Source organism: Phodopus roborovskii, unplaced genomic scaffold, assembly GCF_943737965.1.
Source record: "Phodopus roborovskii unplaced genomic scaffold, PHOROB, whole genome shotgun sequence".
Classification (NCBI taxonomy): Eukaryota; Metazoa; Chordata; class Mammalia; order Rodentia; family Cricetidae; genus Phodopus; species Phodopus roborovskii.
In genome coordinates, this window is record NW_026125052.1 from 13,375,484 (window position 1) to 13,393,969 (window position 18,486).

Consider the following 18,486-nt stretch of genomic DNA (forward strand, 5'->3'; position numbering starts at 1 on the left):
GCCTCTGAGCCCATTTTTCAGTGACACTTAGGTCCTCAGCGCTTCTGGGGAGTAGTTCCCTCCCTCCTGCACTCCAGACTCCCTCTAGTCCTGGCTGTACTTATGGACCACAGGCTAGACCTCCTTTTTCAGAGTGCTGCTCCCCTCCACTGGACTAAGCCTGACTAGGGTGTCACACATAGTGCCAGGTAACATCTCCTGGAACTTTGCCAGGGCTCTAGGCCACCCAGGGAGTGTGGGGTGAGTCTGGTGTGCAGGGAATTTCTGTGTGCTCCCTGTTGCTGGCTAGTGTCTGAGCCTGGGAGCGGCTTAGGCTCTTGTAGACGACGAAATGAGAGAAGAAAGCCGAGTGTCCCTTCTGTCTTTCCAAAGTTCTAGAAAGCGACTGAACACTGAAAAGGGCTTCTGTTTCTCTCTCTTCGCAATGCACAAACACAGGCTAGCACGAAGCCAGCCTGCCTAGTATGGTGAGCTGCAGGCATGCAATTACACACTGTCCAGGAGTGGCCTCATACCCTCCCCTGGGAATCCGCTGGGCTCCCACTAAGATTCCTACAGATTCATTATGGTCAGCTCTTCACCAGGGGGTTGGGGATGGGGGGCAAGCCTACCTGGACAGCAGCCCAAGCATGCCTGCTCACCTATGCTTTCATGAAGATTCCAGGTGGGTGGAGTTGGCCTGCTTTGTTAGCTAGAGAAATATTTATGCCCTGGACTATTTGTTTTGCAAATTGGATTGCCATCATCGGAATCCTGCAAACCTGTTTCACTGGGTCCATGCAAACAGTCATAGATTAGAGGTCAGGGCTGGGGTTGGGGTGGTGATGGGGGCTAATTGCCTTGGGGACCTGCAGACAGGAGGCTTGCTGTAGGCTAGAGGAACCATCTGGGGAAGGAAGAGAGACCTCAGTAGAACTTTCCCATCAGAGTGACAGCAGATATATCTGGGTTCCTGATTCAGTTTTCCTGGACTGTGGGGTGAGGGGCTGAGTTGAGAAGACTGGAGATGTCCTTCCTGTTGGGGACTGTGACTCTACCCATTTCCAGGGTCTATACTGGGAGTAGGGTCCAGTCAGTCTATTCCAGCATCCTGATCCCAATCCCAGTGTTTGTGAAACAGTCTCAGGTAGCCAAGGCTGGCCTTAAGCTCACTATGAAGCCAAGGATGACCTTGAATTTTAAAAAGTTTGCATATGTGTGAAGGGAAGAGACAGGTATGTGTGTGCGGGCTGGGGTCACATGCCAACGCATTCATGTAGAGGTCAGTGGATGGCTTTCACGAGTGGGTTCTCTTTCCACTGTGGTTCCCGGAAGTTTGAGCTCATGTTGTCAGGCGCATAGTGTGCTGAGCTATCAGACTTCTGGTCCTCCTGCCTCCGCCTCCAAGTGCTGACAAAGTCTGGTTTATTCATGGCCAGAACTTGAAACTATGGTGCTATGTATGTATGTTAGCTGGCCCAGGCACTCTACACCTGAGCTACCTCTAGCCACAGGTTGGTTTCTTTTGAGATAGGTCTTGCTTTGTATGCAGATCTGGTTGGCCTTGCCACAGTCCTGTGGTGGGGGGCATTTGAGGCATCTCAGGCCATTCTCTGCTTCTTACTGGGAAAATTGAATCAAATGTGTTAGGAGCTGGGAGCAACATGGTGGTGAAGTATGTGTGTGTGTGTGTGTGTGTGTGTGTGTGTGGTGTGTGTGTGTGGTGCGTGTGTGTGTTGTGTGTGTTATATTTGGAGTGAAGGAGGCCAGCAAAAACCCCGAGCCAGAGTGTCAGATACAGCCATCAAGTACCTCACCTGCCTCCTTCACCCCATAACCCTGCATGTGGACATGTCAGAGCCTCAAGGATCTTAGGGGTCACTTTCTCTCTCAAAGCTCCATTTTTGTTGATAAGGAATTTGAGGCCCAATATTTCCATGCCTTATTTAGCTGGGCAAATTTTTCTCCTTAAATATTAACAATAGGGAAAAAGTGTGGACATTGTTTATAAAGTTGTTAGTGAATGAAAGCAAACAAACAAACAAAAAAGAATTAAAAGGATGCAACTTTTCATTTTGTCTGCAAAGCCTAAAGACTGGTAAGTTCTTTCTCCAGTCTACCCTTAATCTTTTGGATTGCTCATTTTTGTCCCTCTGGTCAAACAATGCCTCCTTGTTTTCTTCCTATCCCTAACACTTTAGTCCTGGAGGCCTGGAAGGGGGCTGGTAAGAATCAGGACTAATGGAGCCTGCCTCCCTCCTTTCCTCCCTCCCTCCTTTCCTCCCTCCCTCCTTTCCTCCCTCCCTCCTTCCGTGTGTGTGTGTGTGTGTGTGTGTGTGTGTGTGTGTGTGTGTGTGTGTGTGTGTTCGTTCCCAGCAGGGCCTTTGGGGAATCCAGAACTCTAACCAGAGGCCAGATGTTAGGGCTTTTTTCTTCTCCCCTTCCTTTTGCTAAAACCCAAAGGTTCCTTGTATTTTGCTGATGTATTTTTACTCTGCTTTGAACACAAAGCTGTGTTTTTGTTTTTGTTTTTTTGTTTTTTGTCTTTTTTTTAAAGAGGTCCCAGCCTGGAAGGAATGATGTTCCCTGAAGAAATGGGGAGCTAGGCGCTCAGAATCTGTGGCCTGTCCTTGTTGACCCTCTGGATACAAGTCCTGCTCACACTGTCCCCCACACTCCCTGTCATCTAGGATCAGCTTCACAGTGGGCTCCCACCACGGAACAGTATGTTAGGTCCTCAGGTGTGTAGCTCATTGCCTGAGATGGAGACCATGTCTCCTCATCCCTTAGGTCTTTGTCCTCTCAAGGGTTTTAGAGGTCAGACTGGGGAATGGGCTTGAAGGATGAAGCACTTCGTTTGGCTGTCACCCTGCCAGTTGAGCTTTTCACAGACCTCTGGGAGCTGCAGCGGGACTAGGGCCATCTGCCCTAACAGGTCTTCGTGCCCTTCAGCTGGCCAGGCAGATGTGGGACAGAGGACTGTATGCCACTCAAAGTCTCTATTCTTGACTCCAAGCCTCAGTTTCTCTGTATGCAAAATCGGGATCCAGGTGATGCCTGCCTCTTCCAGCCTTGTCGGGTATTTGGGGAGAGGCTGTACACCTGACAGATTGTGAAGGAGTTGGGAACTCTGAGCCTGTGGTGTCATAGTGTGTCACCCCCCTCCCAGCAGCAGCTGCCTAGCTCCCTGCCTACCTTCTGGCTACCACAGGCTTTTCCTGTTGTCGCCTGCCTTCCTGGACTGCAGGTAGCCTGTCCCTCCCCATCCAGCTTCCTGTCCTATTGGCCTATCTATGCCCCCACCCTCACCCCCTGCTTCCTGTTGGAGCTATCATAGGCAAAGACAGGTCTGTAGCGAGACCTCTGTGGAAGGCACCGCACTCTCTGGGAATGATTAATAAGGGGCTGGCCCAGGAAGGGACAAAGAGCAGCTGAGCTGTGGCCTGAGCTCATATCATCTCTCATTTTGTTTCTGTGGCCTGAAGGTCTGCCTGGCATGTGTGGTTTTGTGGTCTTAGCTGTTTCTGAGTCCACACTGGTGTGTTCCTTCCCCTCCCCCGCCCCACCCCCTAAATCTGAAGGTGAAAGGTGGCATCAACCTGGGGTCTAAGAGGGAGGAGAAAAGCAGAATTCGTAGCAATGTTCCTGGCGATCACTCGGAGTCCTCTTCAGAGACCACCGTGTTGGGGGAGGGGTGCGGCACCGGGACTCTGGTGTCCTGCCTTCTAGAAACAAACCTGAGCACAGCTGTCTACAAGAAACCAGCCCAGGCCCCTTGGGCTTCTTCTTGGTTAAGGATACTCTTGTAGTCTGCTTCCCCTGCCCCCATACCCCATAGACCTCCCTCCTTCCTCTCTCCCTTTCTCTGCTCTCCTGCCTGGAGCTGAGGATGAGGTTGCCATGGGAACCTGAAGCACATCAGCTAGCAGGAGAAGGGAAAGGCAGGGTTGTCTCACTCAGGGTTGGGGGCTGTGGGGAGGGGACCGGGCTGACCCATCAGGAGGGATGCAGTGGAGCCCTTCCTCTGCCTGGGGTTGGGTGTAGCAGGGCTCCACAGTGTCTGGAGCTCCTTAATCTACAAAAACTGATATAGGATTAAATTCCTCCCTCATCCCTAGCCCTCTGGAGTCCATATCTAGGCTCCCTCCCCCTGTTCTAGGGGGTGGAGAAGACCATGATGGTCACAAAGAGATGATGAAGTACCCCCAATCCCATCTGAAGTGAAGCATTTGGTGCATGTTGGAGGGGCGCCTGGGATCTTCTGATGGGGTATAGGGTGTAGCAGAGGGACAGGGTGAGTGGAGGAGGTTTGTGAATGGGGGGGGCATAGCTGTCAGCTCCGTGTTCAGGAAATGCTTGCCAATTTGGAGGACACACCTATATGTTACTCACACGCAGGCAGATGCTGTGTGTGTACTACAGGAGCTGCAGAACTAGAGAGAGGGTGTGGCTGTCTGCACGTGTCTGGTTATCCCTGGGCCAATGGAGATGCCTTTGTGCTTTTAAGTCTGTACATAAGGCCAGGGTTTGTGGATCAGCTTCTGTGGATGTGTGCTTGTTGAGTTCCTGCCTTCTGGAGAGTTCCGCTCTCCAGGCTGCCTCCACCCTGTCTAACACAATGCTGGCTGCTTATCAGACTTGACCCTTCACACCTGGCCAGAGCTGCCTGGATCCTGGATCCCCTACTTCTAGTGTGTACATCTTCACTGACCGATGCCTGGCTCACTCTGGTTTGTCTCCCACTTCCCTTCAGAGTGGGTCCGGTTTGTGTGGAGGATCCCTTCTGAAGTCTTACCTCCCAGGGTCTCAGTACCAACCAGTTCTCATAGACATCTTCTATTCCTTCTGTTCATTTCTTGTCTCTGGGAACAGAGTCCCGCTTGATCCTCCCTGGCCCCGAACAGGAGCAGGAATTTTTGGATGGGCTCCTGAGCTGTGGGTGGCCTGGCTGCAGGGCACTGGGCCAGACCTGGGGGTGGGACCTTGTCTTTGCCTGCCTTCATCCAAGGCCATTCCTGCTGCCAGCTGCAGGCACCTGTGTTTGCTTTTCCCATCTAGCTCCCCCCTTTTCCTGGGGGAGCTCTTTATGTGGCTAACTGTGATGACCAGAATCCAAATAGGCATCGCCTAGGCTTAGGACAGTGACATGAGCAAGGGGATGAAGATGGTCACCTAGAAACAGAGCCCATCACTGGGTCCCTTCTAGCCACACCTTCTTTGGTTGTCCTCGCTGCCCAAGGTAGCCCGGAGGGAGGGATATCACATGTTGGTACAGGTGGCTGGAGAATATGCTGGGTTTGGCTAAATCATACAAGCATGTGGTGGTAGTTCGTGACCTGCTGTGGACATGTCAACCATCCTGGGTGGGTCATACCTAGAAAAAAGCCATAAGGGGCCATCTGTCTCTTCTTACATGGTGCCTGGCTCCCTGTGAGTCAGGGGGTCTGTAATAGTCACAGCTGTGATAGATGCAGTCACCCAGAGCTAAACACAGCCAAGTCAAGACTTTTCAATACAATTCTTGCTTGGAGAAGCCCCTCACTGTCCCTGAGATTTCCAGCACTTAGACACAGACCGGGGCTGGTTTTCCTGAGGACCGGCCTGGCCTCGTGGTGACACAGGTGGTGGAAGAGTCCTCTTGTCCGAGCCGAGCCCCGACTTCAACACCTGCTGTGATGTTTGTTTACTCAAGTATTTGCTGTGCTTCAACCGCTGTTCTGGAAGCTTGTATAAATCAATAAACAAGCGATCAAAAACAACTGTTTTCTCCCCTCATGGTGAAGAGAGTGGCGATGTGAGGAATATATGAGCTCAGTGACTGCTGAGTGACAAAAGCTAGTACCAGCACAGTTTACCTCTCTGTCAATAAGGGCATTATCTTTCAGGTCCTCGCAGGCAGGGTTCTGGGCCACCTGCAGCAGCGTTTTCTAGGGGTCAGAATTTTGACTCTTTCTGAGTGTTTAGATTGTACTGTTCAGCCTCTCTAGCCTCTGCTGTGTCTATCAAAGGAAAACAGTGACGACACTACAAAAGTTTGGTAAACTAAGTCACAGGACAACACTAACTGCTGTTACCTGTCACTGGAAGGTGACTAGCCACCTGCCCTGTATTTGGACCTTGTTAGCCCCTTAACACCTTGTTGGACCCATACTTCTCCCTCTTTGGTTTTCAAGACAAAATTTCTCTGGGTATCCCCGGCTGACCTGTAACTAACTTCCTCTGTAGACCAGACTGGCCTCGAACTCGAGACCCACCTGCCTTTGCCTCCTGAGTGCTGGGATTAAAGGCGTGTGCCGCCACCGCCTGACTCACATATTCTCTTAGTTGACTACTTTTGACAGGGAACCTTCTGGTATCTGCTATTTATTTTTCTTTCAGCCTTGGGTCTTCTCTGCCCCTGTGTGCTTGGTTTTCATTGCTAGTTTCAGTTCTGATTCTGTGCCGTCTGCACAGCCGACTAGGTCCTCCCAGGTAGCCTGGCCCTGGGATCCTCTGGGAGACTCTGGGATTATCTGAAACAAGGGTAATCGGAAACCTTCAGAAGCCTCCCCGTGGCCCTGGACAGTTCTGCCAGGCAGCCCTCAGGCCTGCTGTGTCTTGCCTCCTCAGCTAGCCCAGGCTGTGCCTGGAGGTTCCTGACTCCCTTCAGCCCTGACAAGTGGGTTGGGGCTGTCTTAACAACAGAGAAGCCCAGGGTTCTCCTCCCTTCCCCAGAGTGATGCCCCATCTTCTTTCTGTCCGGCAGACACTACCCCAAGCAGTCCTTCACCATGGTGGCTGACACTCCGGAAAACCTCCGCCTCAAGCAACAGAGTGAGCTGCAGAGTCAGGTGAGGGGCGGGCGCTCTGGCTGGTGGAAGTGGATTGGGCAAGGGCACCTGTGGTCTCTGAGGGCTGAGATGCTGAAATCCCAGGCTGGTCTGTCTCCCCACGCCCACCTTTCCTCAGTTACCTCACACTTCCTGACTTGATGGGGAGGGGGAGAGATACTACTGCCTACCTATCTGAAGTTGGTTGGAGAGGGGTGGGCATCTGTTTGACCCTGCTGGAGCTCCTGGAACCTGCCTTCTCCAGGAAGCTGTCCTCTGCCTGCCACTGCATTCATACCTGGCACAGAAGGAAGCGCTTGGAGGCAGCCAGCAGCTTGCCAGTCTGGGTCTCGCAGCCTATCCTCTGTAACTAGGTCCTGAGACCTTTTGCTCCCCTTGGAGAGAGGGCAGTGTGAGGGGGGGGTCAGTCCTCCCGTCTCTTTAGCCTGACTTCCTGAGTGTCACAGGCAATGGCAGTAGAGGAGACACCCTCTGCCCTGCCTCGGAGAACACTGTCCTTCAGGGATACTGAGCCACGCCGAGCTAGGTGGTCTGAAGCCCTGAGCCCTTATTAACGCACTCTGCCTTGAACCAGCCTGGCCTGGCAAGGATTAAAAGATTAAATGAGAATACAAGTAGGGGAATTTACTGGGTTGGCGAGGTGCCCAGGGTAGTGCCAGCTGGGCCACAAGGACTCACTCGTCATCCATGAGAAGTGAGGCGTCCCTTGCAGGGCTGTTTCGAGTAGATTTGTGTTGTTGTTTGTGTGTTCTGGTTGTTGTTGTTTTGAGATGATAATGTCACATAGCCCTTTAAAAAATTGCCCTGGGGCTGGAAAGACAGCTCAGAACCCAAAGCATCACCACCTTTGTAACTCTGGCTCTCTGGAATCTGAAGCCTCTGGCCTCCACGGGCATCTTCGGTCACATGCTTAAAGCCACATGGAGACACATACACCTACATACAATCGAACATTAAAAAAAAAATCTTAGCTGGACATTGGTGGCACACTCTTAGTTGCAGAGGCAGGCGGATCTCCATGAGTTCGAGGCCAGCTTTGTCTACAAAGTGAGTTCCAGGACAGCCAGGGCTACACAGAGAAACACTGTCTTGGAAAAAAAAAAAAAAGCAAAAACAAACAAAAATATCTTAGGAGGGGGCTGGAGAGATGGCTCAGTGGTTACGAGCTCTGACTGCTCTTCCAGATGGACCTGGGGTTCAATTCTCAACACTCACATGGCCACTCACAATTGTTTGTAACTCCAGTTCCAGGGAACCCGACGCCCATGGCAAAACACTAATGCACATGAAATAAAAGTAAATAAATTAAAAAAAAAAATCTTAGAAGAGAAAAGAATGACATTGAACTTATCCTTCTATCTCTATCTCCCAAGTACCTGGATTGTAGGTTGCACCACACCTGGTGGCTTTACAGTTTTTATCTACTACCTGAAGGGAAGTAGTCTTTTCCCTCTTAAAAAAAAAAAAAAAAAAAAAAAAAAAAAAAAAAACACAAAATACCCTGGTGGTGGTGGTAGCAGCGAACGCCTTTAGTCCCAGCACTTGGGAGGCAGAAACAAACTGAGTTCAAAGCCAGCCTGGTCTCCAAAACTACAGAGAAACCCTGTCTCAAAAACAAAACAAAACAAAAACCCTACACAAATTAGTCCCTGCTGCTGCTGAGAACTGGTGAAACCTAATAAGCGATGTAGTAACTTCTCCTTTCTTGTCCTTGATGCAACGCCAGGGGTAGGGGGTAGGTGGAAGAGAGCTCCTTCCTGTCCTTGCATGGAAAGTGTGTCTCAGAGTTCCAGGCCACATTGAGCCAGGTTATAGGGTCTGAGCCCTGGTCTTTTCCCTCACGCACACAAGTGTGGTGCCTTGAGTATATGTAGCCTTCCAGTGTCTTGCACAGTACAGACAGCTGCTTGTCCCTTAGCCTCTCTAGGGGAAATGGCAGAGCTTAGACTCCCACTGCCTCTAGCAAGCAAGGACAGCTGTCAGAGAATCAGGTGCCTGATTTAGGCAACAGAACTTATTTTTCTTTCTATATCCTCTAAGGAGAAATTCAATACCCTTGCCCTTTCCAGCCCATGAGAATTCACCCTCAGTACCTTTGCTTCTGGAATCTGACCCCTATAGGGGTGGGGCCAATATCAGGAGCCTGCCAGCTCTGCCCTTCCTGACCTCTGCCTTTGTATGTGCACTAGGACTGGGGTTGCTGTTGGGAGGGCTGTTCTGCTCCCCACGCACAGATTTGGAGGTTCCTAGGTTGTCAGGGGCCTGATGGACTCCAGTAGGTGGGGTATGTAGGAACAGCTATCATTCTTTTTTTAGTTTTTCAAGACAGGGTTTCTCTGTAGCTTTGGAGCCTGTCCTAGAACTAGCTCTGTAGACCAGGTTGGACTCAAACTCACAAAGATCCACCTGCCTCTGCCTCCCGAGTGCTGGGACTAAAGGTGTGCACCACCAACACTCGGCCGGCCAGCCATCATTCTTTTATGTTTTTTGTAAAGGACAGGTCCTGCACACACATATATATGTCTGTATTCATCAGTCTTCACAACCATATTGTCAGAAAGGTAGGGAAGAGCCCCCGCTGGGGGAGGGGCTCCCTCTTTCGTTATGGGTTTTTTTTTTTTTTTTCCCCTCTTTTTTTGGAGCCAGGGTCTTAGTCTATGCTTAGCTACTCTGGAGTTCCCTATATAGTCCAGGCTGGAATTCTCCTGCCTCAGCCTCCTGGGTGCTGAGATTTTTAGGTGTGAGCTGCTGCTCCTAGCCTAAGAAGTGATCATTCCTTAGCCAGCCATTGGTGGCATACACCTTTAATCCCAGCACTCAGGAGGCAGAGGCAGAGGCAGGTGGATGGATTGATTATGTAGGAGGGGGTCTCTGAGGTTTGGGGAGGCCACGCTGATACATCTTTATTATCTAGCCACAGCCTCTTCTCCCTCTCTGATTGCCTACTGGGGAAATCTAACTCCTAGTCTCTCAATACCACTTGCCCAGGACTCCAAGGCAGGCAGACTTTGAGCTTAGCTGGTCAGGCTATAGGGCTATAAGGCTGACTGCCCATCGCACCAGTTTACAGGCAGCTAACCCGGGCTGGCCTCAGACTGAGCCTCCTAAAGTTTGGGATTACTGGTTATGTGCTTTGGAGGCTTGCTGGGCTGGGCTGCTGAATAGATGAGAGCCAGGTAGAGCTTTGAGGTGGTATCACACTGGAGGGTCTGTGTCAGTCAACAGGATGGGAGGTGAGGAGTTGACCTTCTGCACTGGGGACACAGCTCCACTCCTGGATCTGGGGACCTGGGGGATGATGCCGAAAGAGCCTGCCCCCCTTTGCAGTCTCTCCCACGTCCTACTTACCATCTGTGCTGTCTGAGGTTCCCCCCTTCATAGTTTTATTTTTTTTCCTCCCCTCCTCTGTGAGGAGTGAAATGGGTTTTCCTAGAAGCTGGGGGCAGGGCCTGGTATGAGGCTGGGAGGGACTGCACGGCTGGCCTGGTGATAGGCCTGTGGCTGCTGTGGGGGCAGGGCTACTTAGAGCTTTGTGCGGCTGGCTGGAAGGAAAGTGGGAGCCTTCTCCCCCTTCCCTGTCCCACCCCAGCAGGGAGGCGTGGGCTCCTTCCAGGGCTGGCTTCTTCCTGGCCGGGGCCATTTCAACTTTGTTTCCCCACTCCTGTATTGGTTCCCAAAGTGGCACTTCAGGTGTTTGGGACATCTGTGACCTCCCTACCTCAGAACTACCCAGAAATGACATTGTGAGTGGTTGCCCCCAGGTCCCCTTCTCCTTGCACCCCACCAAATGGGGGCAGCAGCTTTGGGATGGGGCTGGGGGGGCGAGTGTGCCTGGAGTACAGGCCTCCCCAGGCAGCAGAGCTGGAGCGCCTGGTTTTTCTTCCTTCATAGAGTGTTTCAGGAAATGCCCTTGAGGGGAGGGAAGTGTCCAGTGCCTTTCCACCACTCATCTTGGGGCAGGTTCTTATTTCGTCTTGGATCCCATGACCAGCACAACAGCTGCATGCACGGAAGAGTGTCACTCTTACTGCGCGTGGCAGCACTTACCTTGTAACCCTGAACACAAAGAACTAGGGAGAAGTTCTTACCCCCTCAGGTGGGAAAAAAAAGTCAGAGTAGTTCCTGTTTGTAATCCCTCAGTAGGGAGGCACAGACCAGAAGATTCCTGGAGCTCTGCCCTGATTGGTGAGCCCCAGGCCTATGAGAAACCCTGTCTCAAAGGAGGAGGGTGTATCCCTAAGGAAGCATCTCTGAGGTTATGCTGGGCACAGACACACACACACACACACACACACACACACACACACACACACACACACACGCACGCACGCACGCACGCACGCACACACGCATACATGTACATGTTATGCCTTTAATCCCAGCACTCGGGAGGCAGAGGCAGGTGGATCTCTGACTTCAAAACCAGCTTGGTCTACAAGAGCTAGTTCCAGGACAGCCTCCAAAGCCACAGAGAAAACCAAAGAAGAAAAAGAAAAAAGCTCTGTTAATAGTGGTGTGGAGGTGCACACTCAGGACTGGCAAGCCTAGGCAGTACACTGAGACCTTACCTCGTTTTTATCAGAGTCAGCAGCCTAAGGTTGAATCTTAGATTACTACCACTAGCTACAGCTTGGGGCTAGTTACTTAACCGCCTCCATGTGTAAAGTGGGGTCATCTCCCCCGGGTTGGCTGTGGGGATGTTAGTATGTATTAGGTGTTTGCCATTCTTGGCATGGTGCCAGGGCTGGATAAATGTTTCCTTTTGCTGTTCTCTATGAAGGGAGAGGAAATGGATGCAATGACTGTGACCCCCCCACCCCACCCCTAGCCCCAATCTTTCAGTAGCTAATCTCATCTGTGGGTCTGATGGAAATAAAATCCAGTTGATTTTTTTGTTAGAAGGGAATGGGTTACACAGTGTGGGCCCAACACCAAAATGAGGTCATTGCATTACAGAAAGTAATGTTTGTTTCTGTTTATTGAGACAGTCTCACTATATACCCCTGGCTGGCCTAGGACTTGCCCTAGAGCCCCTGAAACTCAGAGAGAACTGCTTGCCTCTGCCTGAGACAGCTCTTTTCTTTTTCTTTTCTTTTCTTTTTTTTTTTTTTTTTTTTTTTTTTTTTTTTTTTTTTTTTGAGAGACGATGTCTTGCTATGTAACTAGGATTACAGTGTGCTACTAGGCCTGGCTTCATATGCTAGACCATGACAGATGATGTATCTGTATTCAATTCATTTCTTACTTATCCAGCACATGCTGCTACATACCAGCTTTTAGCTGGTATAAATGAGAGGGTAATCAAACCTACCTAAGAAAGGTAGATCTTCATGGATACCGGCTGCCTGGCTGTCAATCCCTATGCTGCTGTGGGAATTTTCAGAGAGGGAGGCCCTGGCAGCACCCAGCAGGGATGGAGACATCTGGCCAAAGTTCAGGCTCCATTGTAGCCAAACTGACAGCTGGGTTGAGTGACCTGGCAGGCTCTGTCCCCACTGCTACCCTGCCATAGCTGGTGAGTCATCCAGACAAATGCAGGCATTCTTGCATGGGTGAAGGGAAAGTCTCAGCGAGGGTCTACTGACCACCCCCCGTTAGCAATAAAAAGCTCTCAGAACTTTCCTCACCTCTATTCTGTTAAAGACAAAAGATGCTTAGATAGGGTCATAGGCTCCAGATGAGCGGATCTTTAGAGACTAGCTAGCCAGCTTTCCTTCCTGCACCCCAGCCTCACCAGGGGACTTGGTGGGCTGGGGAGATGGCTCAGTAGTTAAGAACACTGGCTGCTTATCCAGAGGACCTGGGTTCAGTTCTCAGCACCCACATGGCAGCTCACAACTGTCTGTAACTCCAGTACCTGGAGACATGATACCATGGCAAAACACCAATACACATAAAGCAAAAGTAAATAACCTGTAGTTACCCTGTGTGGTACCCAGGCTTCCCTGCCGCCTCCTATCCTGCCTTCTCTGCCTCCCACACTAGGGTGAAATGGATGATCCTTCCAGTGAGGAGGAAAGGCAGTTCCTAAGCCTGGGAACCAGTTGATGTCATTGGGGTGTTGCCATGGTGATGGTTCCCTGGATTAGGGGCCTGACCCTTGCCGAGCAAGGAAACAGGCAGGAGGGGGCTTGGCATTGGCTCAGCACGTTGACAAAGCGCTTGCACAGTTGCCCTCACGTGGTGTGCGACTCAGCCCTTCTCCTTCAGTGCTGGCGCCACCGTTGATTTCCCATTTTACAGATGTGGAACCCGAGGCTTCAACAGTTAAGTCACTGGTCCAAGATTACAAAGCTGGTTGGAGATTGGGCCTATGAGTCCAAACTCCTGGTTCTGGGCCCATATTTAGTGATGTGAAGTCTCCTATCTTTTGACATGAAGGAGAGAGAATGTGATCTCACTGTATAAACTGGACTGGCCTCAAACTCATCATCTTCCTGCCTCTGCTTCTAGTCATAATATTACGTGCGTGCATCACCATGCCCAGCTTGTGCTCATGTGTGCATGCACGAACTCGAGCACACACACACTTGCTTGTATAAGCATATTTTGAAGTAGGGTCTCATATAGCCCAGAGTGGCTTCAAACTTGCTAACTTGCTTTGTTATATCTTTATTGTTATATCTACACACGCGCGCGCGCGCGCGCACACACACACACACACACACCCCAGATTGCCCTTGAAATCTTACTTCATCTACCTTGTGAGCTTAGTGATTATAGACATGTGTTACCTTCTCCGGCTTTTCTCATGTTCTAACTAATGTCTGTGATGGCTCCTTTTACAGGAATCAGCGGCATGGTAGGATCCTTGTGGGTTTCTGCTGTCTCAATTTTTCTTCTCTTTCTTGATGTCTCCTTTCTGGAGGACCTTCTCATAGTCATGTGCTGTTTCAGGCCTTCCCAGGAGGGTGGATGTTGGTATCCATCTAATGTCCCTCTGGGTGGCTGGGCCTAAACCTTTCTCCTGTAGCTTCAGGCATTTTTCACAAGCCTGTGTCAGCCCAGGTCCACATCCTTGTTTGAACCACCTGCATTCAAACTGCCAGATCTATTTGGTCTTGCTATGTAGCCAGAGCCTAATCTAGCCCGTTGAATGCTGGATTACAGGCCTGAGCTACCAAACCGGTTTAGGCCTTTCTTTTTATCTGCATCAAGGGATCACCTAAATGGTGATCCTGACAGTGCTCACAAGCTGTGAGTCCTCAGTGTGGTAGCTCAACATGTGACCACTGACTCCAGGCCTGGGAGCTGCCTGGCCTTCCTGGAAACTCCCAACATCCTGGCCCCTATGTCCTGGGCTGACCCTTTTCGAGATAGTGCAGCTACTGTAGAGGAAATCCAGGCAGCTGTTGAGGCATGGAACAGAAACTGAGGTAGAAAGTAGACATCCAAAGCCAAGGAGTAGTTCTCTACCCTGCAAATATTTCCCAGCCTCTGTTCTAGTTTCTAAAATCCCCGGGGAAGGACAAGCTGTTCCTCAGATTGCAGTTCATTTTGTGCCGGGGAAGTCCTTTCTCTAGTGCATCCCGAGTGCCTCTCGTTTTCCATAGAGTTCTTGAGAGGGGGCAGCAGTGGTGTGGTGGGTCTTTCCCCAAGGCTCCAACCACTGTCCCGAGGTTCTGCCTGTCCAGCCCTCCCCCATCCTATAATTATTGTTTCCAGCTTGGCAGGCTTCAGGAAGCCGTTCTGGCTTGTCAAAGACTCAGTGATGGGTTACTGCTCTCCTGGGCAGCGCCTTTGTCCTTTGGCACAGACCCTGTTCAGCTGGTTGCTTAAAAACTCCCCCGCGCTCTAGGTGGGTCCTGCCATGTTCTGGCTGGGATGCTGGCTACTGACTCCTCAGATTTGGCAAGGACTTCTTATAGCCGTAGGCAGGAGGAGTGTAGGAGTCTGGCATCCTGGCGCCTCAGGACATTTGCTGCTAAACCATGTGACCTCAGGCAGGAGAAGTGATCTTTTTTATTAAAAAAAGGAAGGGAGGGAGGAAGAGAGAGAGAAAAAAGGAAGAAATGTATTGGTGGACAGTGGTGGGGCACACCTTTAATCCCAGCTCTCCAGAGGCAGAGGCAGGCAGATCTATGTGAGTTTGAGGCCAGCCTGGTCTACATAGTGACTTCCAGGACAGCCAGGGCTACACAGAAACAAACAAACAAAAGGGTATTATTTTATGTGTATGGGTGTTTTGCCTGATATTGTGTAGCATGTGTGTGCCCCATACTCTCAGGGAGTAGAAGAGGGCCTTGGACACCCTGGAGCTGGAGTTACAGATGGTTGTGAGTTGCCACATGGGTGTTAGGAACTGGACTTGGGTCACATGTCACAGAGAGGCAGTCTGCTGCGGTATGGTTTATTGTTACTTTAGGGAAAGTAAATAACTCACAGCAGATGAATCTAACAACCTAGCTCTAAGTTGATGCCATGGATGCCTGGGTATCTACTCACAGACAGTGGGTAGAGTTGGCATCAGCAGGTTGCAAGTCCGGTGCACAGCAGGCTCCCCTGTCCATTGCTGGGGAAGGAAAGGACGGTGGGTGGGTGGAGGCTAGCTGCTCATGGCCTTAGTTATACTTAGGTTAACCAGGATGCCTGCCACTCAGTGGTCACCAAAGTCATAGCCAGGCAAAGGCATGGGATCCTGGTGGGAAACCCATTCATTAGAAAGGGTCATGACTGCTGTGCATTGCGGTACGTTGGAGAACACAGTCCGCTGAGCTGTCTGGAGCTCATCTCAGTAGACTTGGGCCACTGCTTCTGGGTGCTGCAGTCCTCTGATTCCCAGGGCTTTACTGGTTACACCCAGGTGCTAGCTTCAGGCTGGCCTTGAACTCACAGAGGTCTGCCTGCCTCTGCCTCCCAAGTTCTGGGATTAGAGGCATGCAGCACCATGCCCAGCTGATGCTATCTTCTGGTGTCAGCATGTTCTGATGTTAGGACTCTGAGCAGAAGTGTCTCCATCTTCATCTTTATTTTATTTATTTTGGGGTTTAAGTGTTCACTGCAGTTCTCTGGAAGAGCAGCTCGTACTCATAACTACTGAGGCATCGCTCTAGTCCCAAGGTGTTGCCTCTTCAATGGGCATTCAATGTGTGGCCTCCCCTCCGAACCTTCTATGTGATTATTAATGGGGTTAAGATTGCTCTGACACATTTCAGCTCAGGCTTCTGCTTAAATGGGGGTTTCTGGCCAGGGGCCTCAGGCCAGGCATGCCTATCCTCACCTTCCACCTGACCCCAGACTCTACTCTTCCCTCTTGGCCTCCAGGTGCGCTACAAGGAGGAGTTTGAGAAGAACAAGGGTAAAGGCTTCAGCGTGGTGGCAGACACACCTGAGCTGCAGAGAATCAAGAAGACCCAGGACCAGATCAGCAATGTGAGCTCCTGCCCCGTTATCCAAGCTACGCATGCACTCCTCTCTCATCCGATCCCTAGCAGCCCTGCCTGGGCTCCTCAGGAGAGCCTGCAGTGTGATAGTGGCTTGAATAGAGGGAAGGGAAAAGCTGAGGCTCCCAAGTGCCTTTTCTTTGTTCCCCCTCTTTGCTAGGCATTCTGCCCAAGTGGCATTTCCTTCTTAAAGAGACTGCCCTTTTAGAGTGTGTGTGTGTGTGTGTGTGTGTGTGTGTGTGTGTGTTGTGTTCCTGGGGATATTAAGTTACCTCCCACTCTCTAGAGCAGGCCGTCCTTATCCCCCTGGCATGGTGGAGGGGGACAGAGTGCAGATTAGATGCTTGTTTTATCGCCAGGGTCAAAGCTGGGGTTGGGGGGTTGAGCCTCCTGTCTGCCTCTGGGTGCTAACGCGTCAGTCATTTCCGCCCTCCCTCGCCAGCCTCCCACCTCAGCTTGCTCTTCCTTCCTGTGTGAAAACCCAGCTGGCGGGGCCTGCCGGCCCTGCACCCCCTCCAGGCCTTTTCAGGCCAGAGCTGGGGCTGGCCATCATTTCTGTTGGGTGTTAGGTATCTAGCTGTTAGGTGAGTGGGAAATGAAGTGACAGCCTCTGTGTGGTCCTTTAGAGCCGTTGGGGCTAGAGAACAAACCTCAGTTTCCTTCTTTGCACAGCCATAGACTAGCAGCTTGTGTGGCTCTGGGCTTGCAGGGGCCTGATTTGGAATATCTGGGAGTAGGGTGCTTCTGTGAGTGACATCACAGAACATGGGCACACGCCTGAGCATAGAGCATTAGAACATGCCCCGTTAGCTGCAACAAGACTCCTGTAAATGAAGGTTGAGGCAGGCACTGTCCTTGTGTCCGTAACAGTTGCCTGTGTCACTGTGGGCTGAGGGACTGGGGATGGAGTGGATAGGATAGGGTCTAGATTCAGATGACCCACCTAAGTCCCCACCCTCCAGGTTCCACATCCCTCACCACCCTGCCTGTCTCATAAGCTAGCTGGACTGTGCCACTGTGAGTTATAGTGGATGGTTATGTAGATTCCATAAACATAGGGCGGAGATGGAACCACCCTGCCTAGAGGAATAGCTTTCAAATTTTCTGCCCTCTGTCTAGAAGAAACATTTCTTTAGTGGTACATTTCTGCTCTTGGGAGGCTGAGGCAGGAGAGTCGTGGATTGAAAGCCACTCTGAAGGTTGAGGCAAAGATCAAGAGGTTGAAGCCATTCCTGGCTCTATAATGAGGGCCCGTGTGAAAAAAAGAAAACCTCTTAAAGGAGGACTAACGATGTAGTTTCTCAGTAGAGCATTCATCCAGCATGCACCGGGCTTAGAGAGCCCTCCTCAGCACCAAAAAGAGGAAAGAAGGGAGCCACTGTCATATGTACTTTGGACTTGGAGAGCTCAGATATTCTCTGTTCTTATTTCATAAAAAGCGCCAGGGACAGTCTGTCTAACCAAGCGGTTTTTGCAACCCAATCATTGAGCTGAAGTTTAAAATGAACAGTCTGAGGAAATGCACTGCTTCTCCTGGAATGGAGGGTGATCTTCAGAAGCTTCAAACCCCATCGGGCCCCCAGGAAACCTTATAGTTGCCCTCTTCCAGCCTGGGCCTGACTCACACACCCTACAGTTTCCTTTTTGGCTCAGACCACACAAAGGGTAAAAGGGTGTGTCAAAGAGTTCCCTAGATGGAGAGAAGGGAAGTGGTGTGGCCTTGGGTGGTTGGGAAACCATGGAATGGCTCACAGAGCTCCAATCATGTGCCTTTGTGTCTTGCGACACCACCAGTGTGCCACCCTCTGGGACGTCCATTCATTGATTTACCCTGTGAGTTTGGAGACTCACAGGAGACCAGTGTCACTTTCTGGAAGGTTTCCAGAATGTTCTAACACCCAGTCTGTTTCACCTGCCTTCCTGCAACCTGTCATTGAACATTGGATGCATTAATGCCTGAGGAGTTCTGGTAACAAAATCTGGCTGTGGCTAAGAAATCCACACTAGAGATAGCATCTTATCAGCCACCTTGGAGGCTGCAATTAGCTGATTGTCCTGGTTCTGAGCTGGGGGAAGTGCCTTGAACCTGACTTGGGCTTCCAGAGCAACCAGACAGAGCCTGAGCTGGGAGCTGTGAAGTGTGACTGAAAGTCTTTCCCCTGGTTTTCATGAATGTGATTAGTCTGTCTCTGTCAGAGTCCCCCCCCCCCCCCCCAGTCAGCTGGGCTATAGCTTGGTGGTAGAGTGCTTAGCATGCTCAAGGACCTGTGGGTTCAGTTTTCCCCCCACACACA

The 18,486-nt window shown here is 50.9% G+C and overlaps 1 protein-coding gene across 1 annotated transcript in view; it reads left to right on the plus strand.

Annotated features, from left to right (window-relative positions):
* Lasp1 (LIM and SH3 protein 1) overlaps positions 1-18,486 on the plus strand; it is a 35,427-nt gene that overhangs the window by 9,491 nt on the left and 7,450 nt on the right. The window contains exons 3-4 of the mRNA XM_051175473.1: positions 6,725-6,809; positions 16,074-16,181. Of these exons, the coding sequence (XP_051031430.1) occupies positions 6,725-6,809; positions 16,074-16,181 (193 nt within the window). The remainder of the gene's footprint in view (positions 1-6,724; positions 6,810-16,073; positions 16,182-18,486) is intronic.